At 49.5% G+C, this 27,689-nt stretch overlaps 2 protein-coding genes across 3 annotated transcripts; one reads left to right on the top strand and one right to left on the bottom strand.

Moving 5' to 3' along the window:
* Nucleotides 1-154: 154 nt before the first annotated feature.
* GNG13 (G protein subunit gamma 13) lies at nt 155-3,080 on the top strand. Its single transcript, XM_078605089.1, has 2 exons — nt 155-300; nt 2,751-3,080. The coding sequence occupies exons 1-2, from the start codon at nt 188-190 to the stop codon at nt 2,854-2,856; spliced, it is 219 nt and encodes a 72-aa protein (XP_078461215.1). The 5' UTR covers nt 155-187; the 3' UTR covers nt 2,857-3,080.
* Nucleotides 1,177-27,625, bottom strand: CHTF18 (chromosome transmission fidelity factor 18). Of its 2 annotated transcripts, none has more exons than XM_078605087.1 (23): nt 27,336-27,625; nt 25,402-25,602; nt 24,237-24,423; nt 23,031-23,235; nt 22,301-22,387; nt 21,368-21,420; nt 20,933-21,104; nt 20,410-20,655; nt 19,868-19,945; nt 19,146-19,243; nt 18,745-18,868; nt 18,192-18,328; nt 17,542-17,635; nt 17,232-17,330; nt 16,994-17,124; nt 16,106-16,271; nt 15,756-15,980; nt 15,010-15,159; nt 14,347-14,477; nt 8,226-8,370; nt 5,111-5,230; nt 4,274-4,334; nt 1,177-3,424 (listed from the first exon to the last, which is right to left on the bottom strand). In XM_078605087.1, exons 1-23 carry the CDS (start codon nt 27,412-27,414, stop codon nt 3,288-3,290), a joined length of 3,126 nt encoding a protein of 1,041 aa, XP_078461213.1. In that variant the 5' UTR covers nt 27,415-27,625; the 3' UTR covers nt 1,177-3,287. The 2 variants fall into 2 exon arrangements, with proteins under 2 accessions (XP_078461213.1, XP_078461214.1); XM_078605088.1 differs by having other exon boundaries at nt 23,031-23,232.
* Between the last annotated feature and the right edge of the window lie 64 nt (nt 27,626-27,689).

Raw genomic sequence — 27,689 nt, 5'->3', positions numbered from 1 at the left:
ATTTGAACCAGAACGTTACGTGGCCCGTCCTAAAATTCAAAATACGAATCATAACATTGGCTGCGAAAACCAAACGTCTCTCGCGTCTCTCCCAGTGCCGCAAACTCCTCCTCCTCTTGCGCGTGCAACTCTCTTGCCCGGCTGAAAGCGCGAGCACAGAGGTCCGTGAGCTCCACCTGGAGCCACCATGGAAGACGAAGACGATGACGAGATGGACGAGCCGCGGATGCAGTTGGAGGTGGAGAGCCTCCAGTATCAGCTCGAGTACGCGCGGGAGCTCTCGTCCGTCACCATCCCCGCGTGCGTTTTCCTTCACTCCCGCGCGCACACACACACACAACAAAGATAAACAAAGATCCCCCGTATAGCCTTAACAGACTGTAGGGGCAAGTGCTGTTTGCGAGCACCTATGAAGGCCAGAACGGTACACGAGGGGGTTGGGTGGCCAGCACCACGCCCGACCGCCTTTGTCTCCCCAGTGGCGATGTTTACACACCGCACCAGGTACTCATTTAAGGCTGAGTCGACCTAGGGGAGGCCCAGGACCGGGACCGGTTCAGATAATCGTCACTGGTGTTAGCCGTGAGCGGGAATCGAACCCTGGTCGCCAGGTTCATAGCGCAGCGCGCTAACCGCTACACTACCGCGCACACACACACACGCTCACCTGAGCATTCAGTTGCATTACAACCGACTGGTTTACGCGTAGACGTCTCTAACCAGACGCGCAACCGGCTGCCTACGGTCTTGGCAACACTTGGCTTGCTCCGGATTGCTGAAAAAGCCAAATCGATTGGCGTGACAACTTGATTTGATTTTTCGATTTAAAGCTTTCGTGGCTGCAGGGATTCATGTTCTTGGTTCTTTCGGTAAAGTCACGTAGAAGGGAAATAATAAAATATTAAAGCAATACAATTCTCACGTTTCGATTGCAACACAAGCAATCATCATCAAGTGTGAAAACCACAGCAAGAAAATTTGAAAAAAGTGGCGGTTTTTTCTTCTTAACGTTAGCACCCTTCTACGTGACTTTACCGAAAGAACCAACAATATTTGATTTGTTCGGCCGGATGGTGGAGGGTGTAGCTGACAATGTATTATCGTGAAAACGAAAAGCTATCAAGTGAATTCAGTTTTTATTTGCGAATAATTCAGATAAGTTCATACACGAGACAATTAAAGTCACACGTTTTTTTTTATTGACGCGTTACAAGATGTGTCACGAATATGGATACAAACGTCTGATCAAGTTACTTAAGTATAATCGTTGTCAATGCCTGTTCTCCAACACAAGGTGCTGTTGCACTGTTAGCTACATCGCTTCTCAAATGACATTTTTTCCATTCACCACAGCACCATAGTGATATATTTTTTTTACAAAGGTACTATTGCTCCTTTAAGTCACCAAGGTGGAAGAGTAGTACAGCGATTTGAGCACTGCACACCGAGACCCGAGTTTGATTCCCGTTAAACAATCCACACAACCAACAGTGGCGAGGTCTGTGAATTGACAAAAGTTGAGCAAATTATCATTTAAATCACATACAGCAATTGCATTTGTTTGAAAATTAAGGATGTTGCCAGTGTTTGCCCGGCAAAGGCAGTACAGGAGTTGGGACGCTACACCCATCAGTCAGCCACGGTTTATCCACTGCTGGAGGTATATTGTTTAATCTATTTTTCCAAACTTGTTCTGTTCTAACTGCAAACATCCCAAGCAGAAAGCCAAAAATAACTGACACATTTCAGGGACGGACTCCTTATATACAACGACATAAGGGCCAGGGCCTGCATGCCATAGGAGTGGCAGTTGGTGCAAAATAAAATACAGCCCTTTGTTAATCTACTGCTAGAAGGCCTCCTCCTCCCCATGTCGTGTCGGTCATGCAGCTTGAATGACCATACTTCATCACGCCGGTCAACGCAGGTTGGTGACGGTGGCACCCAGGACCTTGCCCACTGATGTTAACCGTGACCGGGAACTGAACTCGGGTCACAGAGTTCACAGTGCACTTGTTTTTCTTTTAATGAAAAACCAAGGGAAAAGAAAGCCCCTCAAGGGGGTGCATGTCACATCACGTTGGATTGAAGTTTTCGGCTCGGAGGAGGGCTGCCTTGACGGAGCCAGCTGGATAACATACAGAAGAGTGTTTCACGAGGATTCTAAATGTCCTGCAAATACGTAAATTCCACACGGTGTTCTACGCAATCAGCCACTGGCCAGTGAGCTGAACGAGCAAGAGTGCTTTTTCTGCAAAGATTAATCGCAATCTGGTATTACCGGCCGGCTCTTTCCCTATGAACCCCTTCCACAACAGCGTTCATTGTTTGCAACTGGAAGGCCCTTTTGTGAACAGTACACAAAAAAATTGAGCTCATTGATTGCGCTCGCAGAGTGAAACGTCAGACATCAAACCGAACGGCACCCGGTAAAGACAAAAAAAAACAAGTCGGAGAGCGACACGGAACGACCACGAAAAACTACGCAAGCATTTGAACACAGAGCAGTTGGTTTAGCGATAGAACCAATACAAACTTTTATTGTGAAGATCTCGGCTTACACACACACAAAAAATCAAATACCAGATGTACACGTACACACATACACTATGTACAGCATGTTGCATGCATGTGTTGTATGCAAGTAACGCGGGGGCGCGTACGTATGTGTTGAACCTTCTTTCGCAGTGTATGTAGCAGACCGTGGTCATCGGAGGGGTGTGCTGTGTGGGTGTGCTGCGTGGGGACAGTCTGGTGGGCTGGGTGCAGGAGGGGGAAAAAACGGACCCCATCCTCAACGCCGAGCTCATGAAGGAAAACCCCTGGGTGGACAAGGGCAAGTGCGTCATCCTGTGACCCCGGAAACCCGGGGGCTCGTGTCGCTCAACCGTTTCACAATGACCCCTTCGCTTTCCCTCGTGGGAATCGCTGTTAAGAGTCATGTCAGTCACCCGTCCCTGTGAATTTTTATAACTGTGAAGATTAAACAAGGTGATGGCTGTCAGTATTTTACCCGTGAAATACACCCGTTGTATTGCATACGTTCTCTTTCCAAATAAAAAGTTCACATCTCGTTCCCACACGGTAACGCAGAGCACTTTCATCCGGGCATCGTTTGCTTCGACCTTTGGAGAACAAGATGAGATGCGCGCACGGATCGGTCCTCGTTGTGTTACGAAGGTGATGATATTTTACGAGTTCCACGTCAAACGGTGCTCATCGGTTGTTCAAGTCTTCGCCGAGTCCTGGAGAATCACGCCCGCCGACGCTTGCGATAGGCAAAACGTTCACAGGAGGTCCTTCACGTGCAGGTTGCGGCGCACGGCGTTGGAGAAGCCCTCGTTGAAGCGGAACCACACGTCACTGGCACCCACCGCCCTCCCAATGCGCCGCTCGATGGACTCCGGCTCCGGCACGCCGTCCACTGCGCCAGCCACGTGAATGGGTGGCACAGTGAGGATGGTGGGGGGGGGGAAGTGGGGGTGGGGTAGCGGCATCGTTAATTAAACGACTGAGGGTCAATAGCCAAAATAACCCAAAAATCCGTTCTATGCCTCCAAACAACATTTAATTAGTCTATCGGGCCCATTGGCATTCCAGTTAAATATCCATCCCAGGAGCATTTTTTTAACCAAGTAAACTTTGGGCTGGTTTCAGCCTTCTGGGTCTCATCAGCAAAGTCATTATTTTTATTTATATGTTGAGACACGGAACAGATACTTGCTTATATATGCTTATACCGATAATCCTCCAACAACACCGCAATATACTTTTTGTGTTGCATAGGGCTGTAGTTTAGTTGCGAGCCCACTGGCCAATGACATCTGCTAATCACCATCAAGCAGCATTTGTTTAACAAGCCTGACTGCACACGTATAATGCTCCACAACAACAACGCATTACGAGTTTGAAAAATAAATACAATGGCTAGACAGCAAGCGGCACCCTCGTCATGTGTGGATTCTAGATTTGAAGCTTTCGTGGTTTTTTTGGTAAATGTCACGTAGGTAAAAAAAAGTAAAATAAAATAACAACTAAATTAAATCACGACGTTTCGGGCGCAACACAAGCATCCTTCAGGTGGGGACAACGTAGCGAAAGCGCAACCGCTTAAGTGTGTCTCAGAGATGGCCATGTATGGATGTTGCACTTTTGTTGCACCTTTGTTGCACTGTGTGTAGCCAACTGTGCTAATCGTCATGTGCAGCTTGCAACGAGTGAGCGAGGCGGTATAGGTGTGGAGCTGCGGATGCAGTGTGAGGTCGGGAACTACCTGAAACTGCCAGCGCTGGCTCCCGTCGTACCACAGGGCGGCCGAAGAAATCTGTCTCGGGCTGGGGTGGGAGCGGGGAACAACGCACGCACGTCCAGGAAAGGGTTAACTCAAAAATGTGTGGGTGGAATGTCATCCAGCAGTGCAGTGACATGCAAAGTAAAAATGAGTCCGGCTCGGACCATCATCACCGCAATCCCTCTAGGGTTGACAGAAACAGGTACCAATTTGTGAGACTTCAATAGTGTTTCACTTATGGAGAGACTGTCGGATTGTGACCACTGGCTTGGAACTGCCAATAGTGATGACTTTCACCACATTATAAATTGAGCAGGGAGACACTTGATTTTTTTAATCAATCTGTTGCTGCAGGTTTGAAATATACCATGTGCCCTCCTCCGATTCTGCCCTTACGTTCCCCCAGATCCCCCCCCCCCCCCTTTGCAAAGCAGCAACACCCGTGAATAAGTCAGAGGCAACGATTGATTGGGAATGCTGCCGTGGTGTAACAGTTAACACACTGCACTTGTAATCTAGAGGTCGCCAGTTCAATCGATTTCTCTGTGTGGCAGTTGAAACAATGGTGCAAATTTCTTAAATCACCCCCCCCTCGCTTCTGTCCACCCAGCAGTATGACACCACCGTCGATTGGCAGGTGGTGTGCGGTGGGTAACGGCTAATTCCACCTCTTCCCAGATGTCTCGCCAGCCCGGTAGCGTAGGCCAAACACTCTCTCGAGGGAATCTCTAGAACTCCCTCAAGTGGAGGTGGTTCCGACAGCAGCGGCGTGAGCGAGCAATCGAAGGGCTGCACTGCACGGGCGACCGGTTGCCTTACCGGCGCCAACTTGTCGTTGACGACGATACTGCGAAGCGAGTGCTCCAAGCGCTTCTGGTGGTTCTTGGGTCCCGCTGTTTGTGCCCTGGCGGCGCCTGCTGCACCGGTCCCGTCCCGGCGCTGGGCAGAGGGGGGGGGGGGGGGGAAGGACGAAGTATGAGTTCCGTTGAACAAGGGCAGCACACGTAGACGGGCGAGGAACACTGGTGCTCAGCAGAACCGCTCGGAAAAAGATTACTTTGTGCCGCGTAGCTTATCGCGGTTGCGCTGTGTATCTTTCCGATGCGTTTTCGAGTTGTACCCATTGTTGTTCGGCTTGTCCGACGTTTCGCTTCACGTGTTGTTCGGCATGATGTCGGACAGCAACACACGGTACAATCCAAAAAAATAAACACACTTTGGAGAGCTAAACAGTGGTTTGGCCGATCAGTAGCCCTAACCCTCTTCCCCAACCACAACCCAATCTTTGCAATATACAATTGCTATAAAGCATTAGGCATCAAACGCTACATGAATTGTAATCGATTACAGTATTTAGGATCTGTGCTAATTATTTGGTTACTCAATGTAATATCTATGCTTTGGGGTGAATAAAACCACGCAAAACGAGACAGTAAGCGATATACAAAGAAGACGGGAAATATTCCATTAAAAAAAATAATCGGTTCTTGACGTAAATCACGACCCAGAATTACATTCCACCAAGTCAACTTGCAGGGTGGCGAGTTACATGGCTATTGAGTATTAATGGTTCATTGGATCACTGATTAGGATCAACCTGTGTGCATAACAATCAATGATTTATGACTTCAAGATATAATATGCAAATGTGCGATTAGGCTATTGGAAATAAAAAGAGCAAACGAGATAGAAAATACAAACGAGACGCACAATACAAACGAGAGAGGAAATACAAACGAGACAGATAATAGAAACGAGACAGACAATACAAAAGAGACAATACAAACGAGACGGACAATACAAACGAGACAATGCAAACGAGACAATACAAACGAGGCAGACAATACAAACGAGACAGACAATACAAACGAGACAATACAAACGAGACAAATACAAACGAGGCAATACAAACGAGGCAGACAATACAAACGAGACGGACAATACAAACGAGACAAATACAAACGAGACAATACAAACGAGGCAGACAATACAAACGAGACAGACAATACAAACGAGAAGGACAATACAAACGAGATGGACAATACAAACGAGACAGACAATACAAACGAGACAATACAAACGAGACTGACAATACAAACGAGACAGACAATACAAACGAGACAATAGAAACGAGACAGACAATAGAAACGAGAAGGACAATACAAACGAGAAGGACAATACAAACGAGACAGACAATACAAACGAGACTGACAATACAAACGAGACAGACAATACAAACGAGACAATAGAAACGAGACAGACAATAGAAACGAGACAGACAATAGAAACGAGGAGGACAATAGAAACGAGAAGGACAATACAAACGAGACAGACAATACAAACGAGACGGACAATACAAACGAGACAGTGCCAACTGGGTACTTAATAACCACTCTGAAATCTAATCGTGACCCACGCACATTACCAGACCCCCTAGGGCCCCCAAATCAGTTCTGATTAACGGACGCAAATTAGTTGGTTTTCAATGCAGTCGCTCTCTCTCAACGTAATCGATTGTATCATTGGGGAGATCTCTGTCAGAGGGACACAACTGGAAATCAAACTATCAGAATGTGTATACAAGGTACAGCTATTCAAATGGAAACGGAAGAAACAGCATGATGATGTGTTTATGGAAAATGAACTTGATAACAAAAACATAGCACTGGGCCAAATGTAGAACTCTTTTAAAAAATGTTTTTTTTACCGGGTAAGTCTCACTGAGCTATTAGTGCTCTTTCAGAAGTGATAGCTCCACAAAGTGGAAATGTATAGCAGCCAAGTACTCTGCAACCTCTTACCGCTAATCCATAACTAATACTTTAATCAATGCATGCCACCACCTGCTGTCACATATGATGGAATGGCAGCCCAACGAGCGAATGCGTCCAAGAGCACGTCGACTGTGGAACCGGAGGGACGCAATTGGCTTGTGCGGAGGCGCTCAGGGCGATTGTAACATTGCGTCAACGTGAGGAATGGCGACGGCTTGGCGATTCTTTCATTCAGCAGTGGACAGACCGTGGCTGATGATGAAGAGTGTGTAAGAGGCCCAACTCTCCAACTAGCTTTGTGGGGCAAATGTTCAATTGCTCAATTGCCAATTATAATTGCAACTGGGACTTACCCGGCGCTGGCTTTGGTTGACATCACGGATTAAGGGTTATGTTTAGAGATAAAAGCCAAGCTGAAGTGATTACATTAAAAGTTATGGATTAGGGGTTAGAGGTTGTAGAAGGGAGGTTAGGGGTTAGTAAATGGAGTGCTGGAGGTGGGGATTATGGGCCAGTGGCCAGGATTAGGAGGCGGGGGGGGAGCGGGGATCGCGGTCGAGGATCAGGACTCGAGCGAGGAGGAGTGAACGAGGGGCAGCAGGGATGTATGTATGTACTTTGAACTTTTTTGGCACGGACGAGACTTATGGCAGAGATGTGATGGTGGCCGGGATGCGACAGTGGCCGGGATGCAACGGTGGCAGAGATGCGACGGTAGCAGGGATTTCGATTTAAAGCTTTCGTGACTGCAGGGATTCATCTTCTTGGTCACGTAGAATGGAAATAATAAAAATAAACCAATAAAATAATTCTCACGACGTTTCGACCACAACGCAAGCAGCCGTCCTCAGGTGAAGACCAGGTCTGTCGGAGAGACAGCGTCTGGTGGTGGTGTTTCATTCAGACGCTGTCTCCCCGACAGACCTGTTCTTCACCTGAGGACGGCTGCTTGCGTTGTGGCCGAAACGTCGTGAGAATTATTTTATGTTTTATTTTTATTATTTTGTTATTTCCCTTCTACGTGACTTTACCGAAAGAACCAAGAAGATGGTAGCAGGGATGCGACGGTTGGAAAGGATGCGACAGTGGCAGACATATAAGAGTGACAGTGTCAGAAAAACGTGAGCAGGCAGTGGCGGAGATGGGCGTGCGCCCCTCACCTCAGTCGAGTTGCGTGCGATCGCCGCGGCCTCTGTGCGCCGCATCCGCTCCAACTCCACCTCGCGCGCTATCAGCTGCCGCATCTGGTATGACAGCTGCTTGCGCTGGGGCAGGCTCGGGTAGCGTGCCACCGCCTCCATGTTGCTGCGCACGCACCGACAGGCATGGCGATAAATCGATGGAATCGGTGTGAGCTTGTCGGCACGTGGTAACAAGTCGGTAAAAACAAGGCGTGCGTGCGGCGTCAAAAGAAAGCCGAAAATTAACGAACCGTTTTGGAAATTGGCAAAGATAACAAAAATTTGAAATATTTCAAAAATAAATAAAAATGTTATTTAGTTATCTGGGTAAGCATCGCTGAACACCCTTTACAGCAGTGGTCAGGAGGCCCAGAGATCCTGGGTTCGAATCCAGGCGGTCGCCTGTGATTTTTACCATATTCTCAAGTGGAGCGAGTTGATGGTTACAGGCCCAGGACCAATTACTTCAGAAACCAATCCATTAAGCTAAATTTGTTCTGCACATAATTTGGCTGAATGTCAGCTCTGAAAATTAAATATTAGCTTGACCGTCATGTCACAAACAAATGGGTAACGGCTTCCCTCAACTGTGTGGACCAGAGGTCACGTGAAAGGGTCTTTGAGGCAGCTCTGATATCCGCTTCAGTGGGATGCTCTCTAATACTAAGGGTTGCACTGCTCTGAGAAATATCCAAGTGTTTCATATTCCTGGTTCTTTCGGTAAAGTCACGTAGAAGGGCAATAATAAAATAATATAAATATAAAACAATAAAAATTCTCACGACGTTTCGACTGCCACACAAGCAATCATCATCAGGTGTTAAATCCACAGCAAGAAAATTTGAAAAAAGTGGCGGTTTTTAGGAAAAACCGCCACTTTTTTTCCTAACGTTAGGAAAATCGCCACTTTTTTCAAAATTTCTTGCTGTGGATTTCACACCTGATGTGGATTGCTTGTGTTGCAGTCGAAACGTAGTGAGAATTGTTATTGTTTTATATATATATTATTTTGTTATTTCCCTTCTACGTGACTTTACCGAAAGAACCAAGAATATGAATCCCTGCTGCAGTCACGAAAGCTTTAAATCAAAATCCGAGTGTTGATCAAGGTGAGAACTCAAGTGATCAGGGTGAGTCTCATTTTCAAGAGTGACCTGGTCTCATGATGTGACGCCAAAAAGCACAATCAGTATAAAATTAGGGGAAAAAGACAAAACTCTTCTATACGATGGGTTCTGCGGAAAGATGACTGGCTAATCCATTTTAAGAAATGTTCCGTATCTGGAAGGACTCTTAATAAAGAGTTCCCAGACCCCCAACTCTAGCGCTACGCACACACAAAAAAAAACACCACACCACTGAGCACAATAAGACGTTCCTCAATTATCCCAACAAAACCCTGTGAGGGTGAAAACGCCACATTCTCGCTAGCAGGACAACGCCACCGCCTGCGAGTCCCGACGAGCAAGAGTAATTGTCCCAGCCCAACGGGTTCCCGTACGCCGGACGCGCCGTCACCTCACCGCTTCGGTTTTGTTTAAATTCACAGTTGCCGAGCACGGGCCCAAATGGCCACAAAAATTCCAAGCGGTCAGCAACAGAGAGCACCGTTGGCGGCGTAATAGACGAAGAGCGAATGCATTTCTTGATATCGGCAAGGGAATAAGGACTTGGGTAAAGAGACGATGGGGGGGGGGAATTAAAATTCGAGCAGTTCGAGGGAAGAAGAAGCAGACAGAAGAAACAACACCGTAGACCGGATCCTCAGGAGAGAAGTTCACGGGAATGGTAACCAGAGTTGTAGTGATACGTAGACGACTGACTGCAGGTGAGCGAGTGACGGCAGTGAGAATGAGCGAGCGGTGAACCTTCAACGAACCCGATCGCCTCACGGCGTTCCGGGTACGGCGCCAGCATCGATGCCACCAGCGCGGCTCCCGTTGGCCAGCTTGGCCCCCTCGTTGAGCATGAGCTGCTGCATGTGCGCCGGCATGTAGAGGAAGGCGTAGATGAGCAACAGCACCAGCAGTGCAGCGGCGAGCGGCAGGCCCCAGTCCGTGATGACAATGGGCTCCTGGCACCGTGCTTGGAACATTCCGCGGCGTGTGCGGCCCCGCGCGCCACGGATACTTTGCCGAGAATGCGTCTCCAGTCGCCGACTCTTCGGGGGGTTTAGCTAAACGCACCAGCGGCTCGGATTGGATCGAGCGGTAAACGAGCGCTTGCAGGAAAATGCAAAACGGCGGCACGGTTTTCCGAGAGCGGGCCACGGTTTTCTAAGACAAAAAGATTTTTTGTTTCTCGATTGCTGCCGCCGCTGCCATTTTTCGCTGCTCTTCGTGAACTTGTGACGAACCGACTTGACGAGGATGAATAGCGGAAAGTAACAATCCGCAAGCACGAACGCCGACTTCACCTGATGGGCAAAGTGAGAGCTGCCTCAATTCGTGACTCTGGCTGCGCTTTTAAGTCAGAACAGCACACGCACCGACACAACTATACACGCACACCTTCTTCATACACACTGCCACAGCATTACGACGGAAAGTCCCACGCGAAATGAAGCATCTGAGCAGCCCCGCCGTGAACAACGTCTTTTCTCTTCTCCTGAAGACAAAGGTTGAGCTGTCAGGAGGGACGGAAGGCTGCTGGCTGGACCCAAGTCTTCACACACTTGAAGATTAATCCAACGTGCTGGGGCCACGGTCGCATGAGACAACGAAGAGTCAGGATATCTCGGCTTCAAATGAAACAACATCGATGAATTTTAGTAGAAATATATTTGCCGGTGTCGGTTTAGCTGCTCTTTCCCGCTCTCCATCTGATGCGCTAAGATCCCTCGTCCCGTCCGACGGATTAACACTGCTCGTGAAAATGTCCTTTATGTAAGGTATTCCCTCTCCCTCCCGTCGTCTCTCTCCGTCAGTCGTACACACACGTGCACATACACGCGCGGGTACCGCGAGTGTAATCTGGTACATGTGAGTGCGCGTACGCACGCACATGCTTTTCCGTGACGTGCCGTCGTCGAAACAATCTGTTGGTGCGCACGTGGCGCCAGCTTGTGTCCTACATAAACCCAAATGACATCCACGGGACAGACCGTGGGGCCCGCGCTCGACTTCCGCCGTCACGCCAACGGTGCCGCTTGTGTCATGTACGCGAAGACCAGGGTGGCAAAGACGGAAAGGGGACATGACACCATTTTTAAGTGACTGGAAGACGGGAGGAGTGGTGAGAGGACAAGAAGAATTGACACTTCAAAGTTAGGGTCAAGGGCATATCCCTTCAGCGGCAATCTCTGCAGAGGGCGGCCCCAATGGTGAGTGACCTTCCATTGCCACGGCCGTTCCTTTCACACTCGCATGGTTAATTCCACACCAAGGTGACGACCGCCAGAGGGAAAGGTTTGCTCGTGTAATTTTTATGGCACGTAAACCGCCAAATTATTCGTAAGAGAGGGCCCCCGTATATAGCTCGCAATACCCCACACACATTTTGCCGCCACCTGCCGCTCCCTCCTGCCTCCCATCCTAATCCTCTTCCATTTCCCCCCGCAGACTTGAGCGTTTAAACGCTGTATTTCCTTTAGCGAATCAACGGTGGGATTAAGCGGGTGCGTTTCGCTGTTTGCGATCACTCTCTGCATGAGTCATGGCTTGGCAGGTCACAACAAACGCAGCCCCCCTCCCCACTCAAATGTTGCTGCCACTATCTGCTTCAAGCAACCTGTGGTCTGGATTAACATCAAATTCCCAGAGCCCAGGATTCAAGAACAAAAATAACCTTTTAGGGAAATTGCTTGGATCACAGCAGCCAGAGGGGAGCCTGTGAGCCAATGGGTTGGGCTCCACATTGGAGAGGAATGAGGGGGACAGCAAAGCATGGTGACTTCCCTCGACGCTCCCGCCCTCCCAGCTATAGCTGGGGAAAATCAGTCGTTTAATTAACGATAAACTTTAATAGATGCCTTTTATTGTTGTCGATTACACGGGCCCTGCCTCTGGAAGGCAGGAAACGCCCTACGAGCCACGCCCAGCGTAACAACGCCGATGGTGTCAACAGGGACCACCCATCACCTCCAGTTCCGCAATACACATGGGAACAGAGACTTATAATTGTCAGAGCAATTGTTTACTTAAATAATAATCGGAGGGCCCAGTTCTACTTCCACCGGTACGCTCCACGTATGTACGTTGCACACCTTATAACCGCAGACCACACCGTCCACAACCTCATGCACGTGGTTTCGATACAAGAGCCCTCTCCGTCTCAATCGATATCGACAATCTTTGCTGCCAACAGCAGGATCCAGCGGACTCTTGCGTTGGGTCCTCCCGACATTCGTAGAAGACGATGTGGGGACAGGTAGCGGCTTCCCACTTCTCGCCGACGGGCGCCGCATATGGCACGACCTGTCCCTTGCCTCCACCGTGATCGCGGCAGGCAGCACCTCACACAGAGGCGGTGGGGTGCTTGATTTCGTGACAATTAAAAGCTTACTCTCAAGATGCAGATGTCGCAGATATGGAAGGGTTTATCCAAATGAAATGGAAATTTGTTCATCACTGTTTTTTTTATTTTGGTGGTAGGGGAAGGGGGGGGTGGCTGAAGAGAGGCAGGCCCACTCAAGAATTTGGGTAAAAAGGGGCTTAACGTTTACCAGAGACAGCAGGGACAGATTATGAGCGTTGGAAAGTACGAGGGGGGTTCATGTTGCATCCCCCAGCCCGTGCGATTATTGCTGCTTTGGAAAGTCCATCCGCTTAGCGTTAATTTTGAATGTATTTAGAGCGGGGTCCGAAAAACAACCATAAAGTTAAATCCGTGAAATATGCATCACGCCACTGTGTTTAAAAAAAAGCAGTGCCACTCTATAAGTTTTCGCGCGTTGTGCTGTACAGCTCTCCGATGGGTGTTTTATTTTTTTCCCGGCTGTACCCGTGCGTTGTTTGAAATGATGTCCGATGTTTTTGCCCTACATTCTGGGGGCCTCTTCAGGAAGCAAAATGAGCGGTGCTATCTAGGAAGGATATGAGCTCCTTGATCCAGTTCCTAAAGTAGCTCCCAGAAAGTTCAGCAAAAAGTCGGACATCATGCCGAACAACACGTTACAATCCGAAAACACATGCGAGAGATGTTATATAACGGTTTTCATCAATCTGAGCCGGCCTTCATCGCCTACACACGGAGCTCTCTCCCTCCTCTAACCCCCTGCAGCATAACAAAAGGAGGCTTAACTTAACCCTCCCCACGTCCCATCCTGGCTCCTCCCCCCCCCCCTTAACCTGTATAGTCTCGTGTCTCTTAGAGTTCTCTCCACTTGATACAGTAATTTTGCTGTGACGGTGCCACCTGAAGACGGAAGCTTGTGTTGCCTCCGAAACGTCGTGATTTAATTTATTTTTATTTGATTTTTTACCTACATGACTTTACCGAAAAAACCAAAGAGTATGGACCCTTGCAGTCACGAAAACTTCAAATCTAGTGCGTGTTGTGGTTCGCGCGTAGCGCTACAAATCCGGCGACCCGAGTTCGATTCCCGCTCACAGCCAACACCAGTAATGATTAATTATCTGAACCGGTAACGGGCCTCCCCTAGGACGACTCAGTCTCCAAATTAGTACCTGGTGTGGTATGTAAACATCGCCACTGGGGAGACGAAGGCTGTCGGGCGTGATGCTGGCCAACCACCTCTTGGTGTGCCGTGCCGGCCTTCATAGGTATTTGCTAGCAGCACTTGGCCCAAATGTCTGTTGAGGCTATATGGGGGATCTTTGTATTTGTCTGTGTGCCACTGGGAAGCGGGGTGGTCGCCGCACTGCAATACAAACTTGGCAACCCGAGTTTGATTCTCGCTCACGACCAACATCCGTTACAAATATCCAAACTGGTCTTGGGCCTCCCTTCAATCGACTCGGCCTTAAATGGGGAGACAAAAGCGCCCGGGCGTTGTGCTGGCCACCCACCCCCACCCCCCCTCCGTGTGCCGTGCTGGCCTTCACAGGTGCCCGCTAACAGCACTTGCCCCCCCCCAACAGTCTGTTCAGGCTATATGGGGGGGGATCTTTGACTCTTTTGTGTACCGCGCGCCACTCACGGGTCGAGCAGGTAGGTGTACTGTCCGTCCTGCGTGCGCTCCTGCCGGTAAGTGAGGTTGTATGCGAGCATGGTGGCCACCAACTCGGACAGCTGCTGCTTCTCCCGAGCACTGTACAGCTGCGTGTTCACCTGCAAGGGAGCGCGGCGACAACAACAACAGTGAAGATGGCAGAATGACGCTGGAGTTTTATAACCGTGGCCGTTTGCTATTAACAGTCACAAAACTGTGACGTCTTAAGATTTTGTCCCAGCCAAGACGAGGGCAGAGTAGAAAATATATATATACATTTACAGTCACCTGTCAATCCACTGCTAGATGAAGCCCCCCACTCCCACACACCATGTTGAGCGTAGTTCTTTGATCCCCTTTCCACTGGTCAGTGCGGTGCCCTCACAATACAGGTGGTTTTCCACTGGCTCTCAACCGAGCCAGGTCCAAACCGTGCTATGCTGGCCTCACGAGATGACGTATGACTCTGGCTCAGGGCCAGGCATGGCCAGGTGGGCAGGCCTAATGACGGCGTTGATTGCATTGCGTGTTACGTCACCGCATCATCTACATCCGTCTCGAGTTCTGCAGCGGAAACAACAGCACGGCAACTCGGCACGGCTGCGGCGTGGCTTGGTCGTGCGTGGGGACTATTCGGTTGCGGTGACTCACGGGCCGCATTTTGGGCGAGACGATGTCGAGGATGAGGCAGAGGGAGTCGAGAATGAGGGCGAGGGCTGGCACGTGGGTTCTGATGTGTGCCGACGCCTCCCCGATCATGCTCGTCACCAGGTTCTGCGACTGCGCCAGCTTGCTCTGCATCTACTCCACCAGACACGTGCCACACATTAATTTGTATGCAAACGTGCATACACATGCACCACACATTCATACGTATGCTTATATATAAGGTCAACAAGACAAGAATAGCTGTTCCCCACGTTTTACTAAAACAGGCATAGGCGATATCAGATATCATTAAAATGACGCCAACGTTATGACACTTTCGATGGAAGTAATGTCACTTCCTGTGACATCACACTTTCGGATGAACACCACTGCTTGGGGCCTCTGCACCGAGCAGCCACCGCTTATCCACACTCCTCTCTAAACTCCGGTCACCGCAGCTCCCCCCAGCCAACAGACACGGCACAAGACTGCACTGTCGGCAGTTGTGCGTCGTATGCGCAAATGACGAAGCTGATGAACAACATCGACTGGCCCACGTCACACACCAGCAGCGGTCGGCAACATTATATAATCGAGGGAGAACGCGAGCTGCTCCATTCGTTACCCTGAAGAATCTCTCAGCAAGTGGAGTAAAACGTTGGGACATCACGCCAAAACAACAAATCCGAGCGCTGTTCCCCACCTCCCTCTCTCTCTTGGCTAACGATGGCTATGGGGCGGCTGCGCACCTCGAAGTTGCTGTTGGGGTAGTTGAGGCGTGGCGGCGAGTTGGTGGAAAACAGGAAGTGGAATGCGACGGCCACGAAGGGCAGGTAGCGCATAAGCACGTAGTTCTGGCCACGGGCGATGGAGCAGCTTGCCAGGTCCTGGAAGCAGAGCCACTCGGTGCCCAGGCACACGAGCTCCATGCGAGGGTCCTTGACGCGCGCGGCCAGGTAGTTCTCAAACAGGCCCTGCACGCGCGCAAAACGGCGTACGACGCCGGGTTTAAGGGGAGCCCGCCAAGGATGCCTTCTGCTTGGACTCGTCGGTGGACGGGCGTAGGTCCCGCTAAGGGGCGAGTTTTACCGTCGCTCACCTGCGTCAGCTTCTCGTACTCTCCGTTGGCGGAGACGAGGTGAAGCAAGCTGTGGAATCGGGCGGCGCCCGTGCTCATTGTGGCGCGCCCCTCTGTGGGGCCCACGTCGACCTCCCAGGGCGCCGTGGGGAACAGCTCACCGGCAGCGTCGCGACTCACCCGCTTTCTGTACATCACGCCACCACCGCCGCCACCATACGAACGTCGTCAACAACAATTTAACCCGTAGGCTTTAGCGACCAATATTATTAATAATAAAGGCTTTTGTTGTTTAAGATCGCGTAAACATAAATGTGTCATTATCGCAACCACCACCCGATACAACTAATTAGTGAGGTTTCTCACAAACTATTTTTTGATACCAGGTAAGGCCCACTAAACTATTTAGCTCTTTTTCAGAAGTGACCTGGCTATCACAAATGACAGCTCAACAAAGTGGCTTATCACGTGCAAATTTATAGCAGCCAAATACTCTAAAACATGTTTCTAAATGTGGAGGGAAAAACCGGAGATACCTGGATAAAAATCCACTTGACTACGGGAAGAACACATACAAGCGTCATGGATGGGACCAAACCCACGACTTCCTGTATACCAGGCGAGGTAGTTAACATCTCGCCACAGTGGCGTCCATGTGCCAATAAGTTACTACTTCAGCATACTTGTTTGTTGGACAATAAACCCGAAACATTTACAATTTGAGTACGACGTTTCGCTAGTAATTACAACCAGCTTCATCAGGCGATTTTGCAGGTTATCTGGCTTGACCACCTGAATGTGAAATTGTAGTTGTTGCTCTGCACCTACATCAGCAGCCATATTAAAGAAGAAAAAGAAGAAAACTGAGGCCAGGTCTGGTCCCGGTGGGGGTGTGTGAGAGGAGCACACCGCTGTGGTCGAGGCAGCCGGAAGATCTCCTGCCACACTGGGAAGAGCCCCTTGGTCTGGTCTTTGAGGCCGATGCTCAGGGACTGCACCGTGTGAATGTTCAGCTCACTCTGTCCCCGGCCCTGCAGGAACTGCACACGCAAAGACAAAGCTATAGGAGGGAAGGGCAGGCAAGGGCGGGGAGCAGGAGGGAAGGGCAGTGAGGTAGAGGCAAGTACGGCAAGCCAGTCAGGATCACCTGCAGGGTGTTGATGCATGAGCGGATGTCGTTCTCGGTTTTCTCACAGAGAGCCAGGAGCACGCCCGTGTCCACGTGGAGGCCCTGCAGGCTCGAGATCTGGCCTCGCCCAGACAAACGCAACATAAAGCAGGAGGCACACAGAGGCAGTTGGACTACCATGGCGTGCTGCACAGGGACAGCTCCCCAACGGAAGTCCCCTGCCGCCTGGTGCCTCGGGGTGTAACGCATGGGAGTCGTAGCGTAAGCATTAAGCGATGACGACGATGACCAGAGCGGGTGTCTGTCATGGCGCTATGTTGCCGGGCACCTCGAGGAGTCTCTGTGCGAGTCGCGATGGCATGGTGGGCGGGAAGGCGAGCGTGAACGCCTGCTGCCTGAGCGGCCTCAATGCAGGAGTATACCTGGGTGACAAAAACACAATGATCCCCCACAGACACACAGACCATTGGGGCTCGTGCTGTAGGCAAGCACCTATGAAGGATGGCACGGCGATGCAGAATCACAATGACAAAGATCCCCCGCATGTATTAATTCAGACTTTATTAGCGATCGCACGTTAAGGCCAGAATGGCACATGAAGAGCAGAGGTCGCAACCGGGTACCCGATACCCGTACCCTACCTGATACCCGGTTACCCGTACCCTACCCAATACCCGGCTACCCGTACCCGGCCGGGTACGGGTAGGCCGTGAGTCACTGGTGAGTAACCGTTTGTCACTCATTTCGGGTAGGGTACGGGTAGGGAACGTACCCGGCCGGGTACGGGTACCCATTTGCGACCCTGGTGCGGCCGGGTACGGGTAAGGAATCAAAACCCGTTTGCGACCTCTGATGAGGAGGTACTGTGGTTCAATCAAGCACCACACCAAACCGTCTTTGTCTCCCCCACTGTGTGGATGTTCAAAACCCCGACAACGCAAGTCGTGTGGGCGGGACATGTGACTGCCGTCCACTCACAGATCGTTGCAGATGCAGATGATGGGCCTGAGCAAGAGGCCTCCATCTTTCTTGCGCCGTCGGCCCCCTGGTGCTGCCCCACCGGTCTCCTTGGTGTCCTTCCGGTTCACGAGGGTCAGGAGAGTGGTGATGGCCGCCTGAAATAGCGTGCAAAGGAGCGGAGGTTCTTTAAGCTCACTTTGCCACGTTGGAGCATTTTATTTGGGCAAATAAGGGAATATGTACTGATTTTAAACCAGCCTATGATTTGTTCTGTAACGATTCTGAGGTCGCGACTAGATTCCAGCGTAACACTTACAAATAATTTGATTGATACATACGATCAACGCGTTGACACCTGCCTAATAAAGAAACGAATGGCAATGCTCTCAAGTTTGCATCTTATCCTCACGACCAGGAAAATGAATCCAAGGAAAAATAATTTCGACGCACAGCGCAGAAACGTCGTGTGCGACAGAACGCGGGATATCCCCTTCCCCGAGCTGTCAAACCCTGCAGTGTCTCCCAGTGTGCGTGCGTGCAATTGAGCGGGCAAGGTGAGTACGGTGCTCACCAAGGGCGCCCCGTCCACCTCGTCGATGACGAGGCAGTTAGGCCGCTCACTCGCACCCAGCACCGACTTCATCTGCGTGGCTGCCTCAATGCGCGTGCGGAACACCTCGGGGCTCCGGTCGTCGCTGGGAACGGCGCGCAAAGCAAACTCACCCTCAGGGATGTACACTAAAGTCATTGATTAATTACACCAACGCACGCGAAAAGCTGTTAACTTATCGCAAGCGTCGTTAATCTGCAACCCAGATTAGTCTGTCCACGTGTAATCAAATTAACCATAACAGTGATATTCACACATTTCGGTCCTCAAACGTTGGTACCACAAGGGAGACGGACTCACACGAGACACGTGCGAGGAGCGGCGCTAGGACACGGCATGCGCAAGTGGTGCTGCGTGCATACCTGGCGTTCATTTCCACGACGTTGTAGCCGGCGTGATGCGCCACCACGTGCGCCAGCGTTGTCTTACCCAGCCCGGGAGGCCCACACAGCAGCACCACCTGGCAAGCGGTGGGAGCATAAAATCCGGACAAGTCGAAAAGAAAACATTTTTTTTTTTTACAAATTAGTATAAAACGTGTTTTTCAACAAAATCAGGTGACAACTTAATTTGATTGGTTCTGTTGGGAGGTGGAGTGTTAAGTTAAAATGTGATCTAACCAAAATTTTGGAACAGCCTTCTTTCTAGAACTGAAATTTGTCAAGATCACATCACTTGTTATATGTTTTTTTACTCTTCAGGCAGTATTAAACTAAACAATTTGTATTTTACCAGGTAAGACCCACTGAACTATTAGCTCTTTTTCAGAAGTGACCTGGCCACAAGTGACAGCTCAACGAAGTGGCCTATCATGTGGAAATTTACAACAGGCAAATACTCTAAACGCATGTTTCTAAACGCGTAGGGAAAAAATGGAGGACCCGGAGAAAAATCCACGCGACCACGGGGTGCACATGCAAGCTCCAAATATACAGCAGGCGTCTTCAGGGTCGGGATCGAACACATGAACCTCTTGTACACCAAGCCCAACGACGTTACCGACGGACATGTTGGGTTTTGTCATTGGTACTCTTGGCCCACCGCTCACGCGGTACGATATCGTACACGGGTGCGTTTGTCTGACCTTGTACTTGGGACGATTGTGTGCATCCAGCTCATCCTCCAGGATGTCCTCCGTGATCTGAGCTTTGCTCTTCCAGTTCTAACGAGACACAACAATCACTCCTGATAATTAAGTACATCTGGTATTTACGCCATTCTTATGGCACATGGATATTGTCAAAGCCCTGTAGTCTGCAGCAGTTGCAAAGTCTCAGGCAATGTTGCTGTGCATAATTCCAAGAATAATTTGCGAGTACTTAATAAGAATTTGTTGTTGTTACAGCATAAAGGCCAAAATGTGAAATATAATACATTTTAATACATTAGTGTCCATTTATAAATTAAAATTGGAATGTGTCGTACGTGTCTTGCAAAAGACACATTGCATCTCAAGGTGTTATTCAATTTACCCAGGAAATCCTCACCGAGTCTCACAACTCTTTTTTAGGAGCGTCCTGCCTTGGAATGCTTGGCAAAATTCCATTGAATGACACGGCAGGGGGCGCAGTGTGCTGCGGTACCACCACACAATACGAGACCCAGGCAGCACGGCAATGAACACACCTTGTTGGTGCCGCCACCCCTGCGAGTCCAGCCCTGTTTCTTCTCCCACTCATCCCTCGGCAGCCACTCGCCCTTCTTTTTTTTCTGCCCCCACTGCTGCCTGCTGTCGCCCTGTTTCTTCTGTTGCTGCTGCTCCTGCGGCTGCTCCTCGTTTGCCGTCACGGGCGGTGGCTTCTTCTTCCTCTCGCGGCCGAACACGACCATGTCCCACAGCTTGAGCCACTTGAGGAGGCAGCGGTTCATGTACTGAAGCACGGCAGGGTCAGGGGTGAGAACAGAGGGGTCAGGCACTAGGAGCGTACCGACGCGTTTGTTCATAAACTACCGTATTTTCTCGATTGAAAGACGCCCCAGAAAGTAACACGCACCCCAAAGTCCCATGCCCATTGACAATAAAGTTAGCCTGAGTTATGCAGGATGCTGGTTGTGCAGGGTATGATGGGTTGTGCATGGTGTTGGTTGATATGGTGCTGGTTGACAAGGTGCTGCCTGTGGAGGGTGCAGGGAGAGCAGGGGAATTCACATCGTCGCTGAGCAGCTCCGTGTAGTGCCGTGGGGTGAAACGATCGACCCAGAGCCCCTTGCTCTTTGTCCCATCGTCACCATCCACCTCGTCTCCGCCTCCATCATCATCACCGCCGCCACCGCCCTCACCACCCAACTCCTCCGAGTCCTCGATCTCCTGAGCCACTCGGCTGTCATCCGAACCGCCAGGGTCAGGGGTCAAGCGTCGTCGCGGTGAAACGTTAACATATTTAAAACATCCATGAAAATGCAGGCTTAGTGACGCCACTTAAATACTCTGCAATTGTCAGTGCTTTTAAAACATACGTTCACATTTTTAGTGTATTCATGATAAGCGTTACTTGCGTCCATACCTGCTCGTTAATGAAATTGATGCATAAAGACAAGCGATTGCTTTATTCAAAGTGTAAATTAAGCAAGTCCGTGTACGCACCTGTTAAGCAAAGTGACGAATCTCTCAGCCTCTTCCAGAACCTTTGCGTGCCTCTGCACATTTCAGACGGCACAAGGCACGTAAACGATGAAATGCAACTATTTTAATTTCATCAAGGCCCACTGAGCTATATAGCTCTTTTTCAGAAGCGACTTGGGCTCTCACAAATGATTACTAAACATCACTTGGAAATGTATAGCAACCAAATGGTTTGAAGATGGAGCCGCGACCTTGAGATTCATCACAGATTCATGCTCATCAGAGAATTCTAGAGCTGAGCTCTCCGATTACACTGGTCTACAATGTTTTAGACGTCATCTGCTTCAGAGATGAAATGTGCTGTTTATTATGGTTTTTGATGTGCTGAATTGAAATATGATAATTAGAACAACTGATGGGCTACTGTTCCCAAGATATACCATTTTTTACATTTTACGTCTATGTATATTGTGTAGATAGTAGAGTTTTACTCATACATTTTAAACCTACGTCTTTTCATGTGTTTATGGTTGCTTTACATGATAACATGTCACCTGTCCTGTTCATGTAACACTTAAAAAAATCAGCTAAATGGTTATATACATATAATGTATTATGAAACAAAAGGCAAACAACTTATGTATAAATAAGCAGAGTTTAGTCCTTATTCAGTGTCTACTCGGCGCTTCTTGGCTTGTCTCTTGTACCTACAGAGGGAGAGTACAATTTTCAGTTGTTCAATTGACTCATTGTTCCAACTCTAGGAAAAGTCCACATTTTCACCAGGTGACTGCCCGAAAGAGGAGCCTTCTCCAACGACCCTGGAGAAGGCTGTTGTCCTTTCCCCACATCTCCAAATAGCACGGTTGGCTACGTACGGCACGAAAGATGGTCAACATACGAATATACATACAGATCGCAGCCGATAAGAGCAAGGTGCGTTGGACAACTCACCTCCCTAACTACTTGGTCTTTGAGCATCGCGAACGGCACGCTCAAAAGCTGCAGCGACATTTGGCTCCGAAAGCTCAAGTCTGGATTCTGTCGAAATACAAAAAAGTGCGTAGCTGCACACGATGACGAAGTTGACGAGAACATGAGATGGAAGCATTTTGCAGCCTGCAAAGCAAAACGGCTCTACTCTTGTAAATGTGCACCCAGACCAGTGATGGGCAACCTAGAGTGAGCCATGTGAGTGGCCTTCCTTCACCTCAGTGGGCTGCAAGCTTAAAATTGTGCGTGTGCACTAATCGTGACCCCACGCATACACGTGGAAACGGGACGCATTTATCAAAACTGTACAAAATAATCACATCGTATATTGTACAATATCATGCCGGTACTACTAATTTCGAGAATGAATTCGGATCTTTTTTCACATTTTGGGATCGTCACATGACACCGGGTGTCATGTGACACTGCTTTTCGCAGTAAAAGCACGGATGTGACATTGGTCACGTAACGTCAGAGGTCAAAATGGACCAGTACTTGACGGTACGCCACACCGGCACTACTAAACACCAAACGTGTATCACGTCATCATTCCTGACAAATCCAAACCGATCTTTTGTTGTTGCTCAGAATGGTCCGAAATCTTGCATCGGAATAATCTTTATAATAACAAATCCCTGCTAGACTAGGTAAGCCATCTACAAACTCAACAGCTGCGCGTCGTCGCGCGCACCATGGGAGCCGCGTGGCTGCTGCTGTCCGCGCCCAGCGCCAAGTAGTAGCGGTCGCCACCCGGCACCGTCACGTTCACAAAGTCGTCCGTCAGAGGCGGCCGCTTCAGGACCCGCTTCCTCTCCACGTCAGCAGCCACCGCGGCGGTCGCCACGGCTTCCGCGGAGGCCATCGATACCGCCCGCTTGGGTTGGCCGCCGCGTCTACTGCAGCACAAGTAATGCTTATTCCAGTTCATGGTATGGCAAGGTGAAATTTGCAGCTTTATTGGTGTATATTCTAAGGTTCTTTCGGTAAAGTCACGTAGGTAAAAAATATTAAAATTAATAAAAGTAAAATAAAATAAAAATCACGACGTTTCGGAGGCAACACAAGCTTCCGTCTTCAAGTGGAACCGTCACAGCACGATAGCTGTATTTACTTGATACAGCTATCGTGACTTTACCGAAAGACCAAAAGAATATGAATTCCTGCAGTCACAAAAGCTTTAAGTCGAGTATATAACGCGTGTGGAAGTTTCAGAGACCTCTGTTTGATCTACTAACCCTCACCTCCAAAACGCTGGGATTCACAGGCCTTCGCCACTGCGCCTGGCTCACGGGGCCAAATGCGAGCGGTTTATTTTAAAGGTCCACCAGCATACTACTACTGGGCACCATGTCCTTGCGTGTCCGTGTGTGTATGTGTGCGCATATAAAGCACAGCAAGTTGGCACAGTAGGGGGCACAGGTGGTGCAACAGCCAGTCGTCTCAGTCAGTCGACCTATGGCATCTGGGTCTGCCCCGTGACCTCCAGCCAGCGGGCGTTTGACACTTCACGTGGCCTCAATGTGCACATAGCCTGGCACAAGTGTCGTGGTAACGTCACCGCCACTTAGTGGCGAATGGCGGTTGTTGTTGTTGTGTGCGCATGTGCGAAAGTGTAGCGGTTAGCAAACCGGGCGGCCCGAGTTCGATTCCCGCTCACGGTCAACACCAGTGACGATTATCTGAACTGGTTCTGGGCCTCCCCAAGATCGACTCAGCCTCAAATGAGAACTTAGTGCGATGTGTAAACATTGCCACTGGGGAGACCAAGGCGACCGGGCATGGTGCTGGCCACCCCACCCCCTTGTATGCCATTTTGGCCTTAATAGGTGCTCGCTAACTACACTATAGTAGGGCATTTTTGCCTTTGTTTCGTGTGCACAAACGAACGCGGACGCACTCTGCCGGTACGTCGGGCGGGGAGGCGTCGAGGTCGTGGAAGCCGCTGAGGTCGTTGTCGTGGCTCCCGCTTGACTCATCCCCGGGTTGGGAGGCCACCGGTTCGGTGGGCGCAGGTTTGGGCAGGAGATCGGCCGTAAATTCCAGCCGCTTGATGGCATCCAGTCGGGGCCTCTTGCGCTTGGGCGCTGCACAAAGGCAACCACGGGGCGGATTAGTCTTGGGGCCTACTTGCTGCAGCACTGCATCTGGGTTTTCCCTCCATATATAAAGAAACATGTGTTTCGAGTATTTGGCTGCGATAAATTTGCACATGATGATGAGCCACTTCGTTGCACTATCATCTGTGGCCAGGTCGCTTCTGAAAAACAGCTGAATAGCTCGGCAGGTCTTACCAGGTAAAATAAAATATAGGTTATAGTTTATAGTATCGACATGGACATGCTGTCCTGGAGGTGAATATCTGATGCAAAAGCTCCACCACAGACGTGGCCACGCCCAGTGATAATTCACAGCAGGGACTCTGGTGAATATCGCCAACTTTATTCCAGGCGCACTTGTACAGGTCTCGACACCTAATCTCCGAAAACGCGTTTTTATGTTCAGTTCAGGCTGCTTTGCAAGGCAGGTCTTTGGAATACCTTAGAACAGATAAGCCTAGAAATAAATAAAAAATACAGAACAATAAAAAGGGAAAGTGCAGGCCCAAAAACCCAAAATGTCAAGTGGCCAGTAACACAGTACTATTGAAGGTATAACATATCAAAGTTAATGGATTTCTTGAATGAGCAATAATAATAATTTACATCTGTAAGGCATAGTTCATCCGTAGATCTCAATACGCCATGTAAGGAAAGCAGGAAACCAACATAACCAGGGTAAACGGCGAGAACTAGGTGGTTAAAGGCCAGTTTAAATAGGTGAGTTTTCAAGACACCAAGGAAGTAAGAACGTGCGAAAATAAACTATTGGACCTGAATTCGACCGTCAAACAGTCTGAAGCAGTCTGAAGGAAGAAGCCGAAAGAGAAGTGTCTGTGACCTGCAGTGTGCTGGTTGAACAGAGTGTGGACGAGACGAAACGGTCAGTCGGATAGATCAAGCCCTCAGCATTGAGCGTGGCCTGCGTTCAGTTGGTTGGTGGTGGGTGGGTCGGTGCGTTCTTACTGGTAGGGGCTCTGACCGCGCTCGCCAGCATGTCTTCCGCGTCCCTCTTGCTGGGGTGGTTCTCTCCGGATCCGGGAGGATTCGTGGATGCAGCGCTGGGCCTCCCGGCCCCGAAGTCCCCCGATTGGAGGGCCTCCTCGAAGGACGTGGGCTGCACATTGCGACGAGCGACCCGAGGCTCTTCCTTTTTTCGGTTCGACTCTGCGAGCATAAATGGCAGCAATTCATCAGACAGGACTGGAGAGCAATGACCAACAAGACACGTGGCCCAGCGACCTCCATCTGACGGGAAGAGAATATGATTGCGATGGTAAATGGCACGTTCTAACAGAAGATAGCTCTTATTAGCACTTCCCAATAAAAGTTGAAAGTCCATAAAACTTTTTTTTTGGGTTAGATCGCGTAAATATACGTGTCGTTTACCTGCCACCACCCGATGCAGCCAATTAGTAAGGTTTGTCACGTAATAAAAACGTGCCAATTACTGACTAGTTCAGCACATCGGCGTGTTAATAGAGAAAACTCACAACATTTACAATGTTAATGCATTCGCTGTCTGCAGAGGGGGTTGGGGTCACAATATCTCTCGTATAGATCACCCAACATAAATTAGTTTCATATTCTCAGGTTTTTTCGGTAAAGTCACCGAAAAAACCTGAGAATATGAATCATTGCAGTCACGAAAGCTTCAAATCTAGAAATAAATTAGTTTCAAGTTGTGATGTAATTAGGGACTTACCCTATAGAAACCAGATAGGGTGGAAATCCAGATTTAATTTGTGTGCGGAGACAGAATGGAGTTCTGCTTAGGTAGAACTGTGTACGCTTAATCCAGAATGCTCCATAATGCACAAGCCAGTACGTTTGTATACCTGTCAACCCCTTATCAGTGCCGCCTACCTTATTACAGACCAATTCAGACCTTATTGGTCACCCCGTTGTCCTTATAAGTCACCCGTTGTCCTTATAAATATCAACGTTCAACCTACAAAGTCCCATCACAAGGGAGAAACACCGCCAGATTTTTTTAAAAATGGCCCTATTAAAACTGCTGAACGCAGCATGGACCTGCAAACTCAATGTACCTGCACAAGAATACGGGGTAAACAGTGATGGGATGACACGGTTATTATGCGTTTGGGTCGATTCAGCCCATCATCACCCCCTCTTCACGAGTTCAAATGTGCGGGTCAACTCAGCAGTGCTTGCCCGATGGATAGCCCTCGCCATAGGAATGCGAGATCTCCACCACTGGTTCTGCAGGGCTCAACGTTCGCTCGTGACCTCTGTGGGTCTGGGGCAGGCCACGTGGCGAGAAGGGAATGATACAGGAGATTGCCCAGAACAAACGACGTGGTTCAATGTGGATTAGAAGTTTTCGTGACTGCAGAGATCCATACTCTTTGGTTCTTTCGGTAAAGTCACGTGGGTAGAAAATAAAGTAAATCACGACGTTTCGATTGCAACACAAGCAATCAAAAACATGTTCTTGCTGTGGGTTTCCCACCTGATGGTGATTGCTGCTTGTGTTGCAATCGAAACGTCGTGATTTAATTTAAACATCCGTGACTTTACCGAAAGAACGAAGTGGTGTCAATTCTAATTACGATAGCGCCATTATAATTATTATTCCATCGTCTAATCAAGAATCGTCACTTTCTCTCTCTCCCAACGTGCTATGAAGGGGCCATTGCCAGAAACGTCGTCTATTATACAGCAAATATATATATGCCTTGGAAGGCCACATAACTGTGTTAGTGATGGAGTCTATTTTGTATTTCACTTTGGTTAAGAACAGTGGTAGCCGAGGGCCAAGCAAACATCAGAGGGTGACGTCCAACGCGAGGAGATGGAGCAACGAAATCATCTGGCGTTGCAGTTGGGTGGCTTGGGGGCAGGGAAGGCCTTCATCCAGCAGCAGATAGAGCACGCACCGTGGTCGCGTTCCATCAAAACTTCCAACTCGTCCGCGAACTCGTCCTCGAACCCGTCGAAGTCGTCCCATTCGGCCATGGCGAGAGAGTTGCTTTCCTTTTACGAGGCTCGTGTACGCGTAAATGTGAAATGTTGCGATGTTTATAAACGACAACGTTCTACGGAGGCTGCTGCTTGCTGCTGCGGCCGCCGCCGCCGTCACCGCGAATTTGGCGGGAAAAACTTTGCGCGCGAAGTCTCCGCCCACGGCGCGCCTGCTGATTGGCTCGTGGCTCGCCGTGAGCGTCTGGATTGGCTGCGACGAAAGTCACGTGGGCGCGACGGATGAGCCTTTGGGAAGTAGCAAGATGGCG

This window comes from Lampetra planeri, chromosome 23 (assembly GCF_965212315.1).
Source record: "Lampetra planeri chromosome 23, kcLamPlan1.2.h2, whole genome shotgun sequence".
NCBI lineage: Eukaryota > Metazoa > Chordata > Hyperoartia > Petromyzontiformes > Petromyzontidae > Lampetra > Lampetra planeri.
The sequence above is the reverse complement of the archived record's forward strand: the minus strand, read 5'-3'. Positions and strand labels throughout refer to the sequence as shown.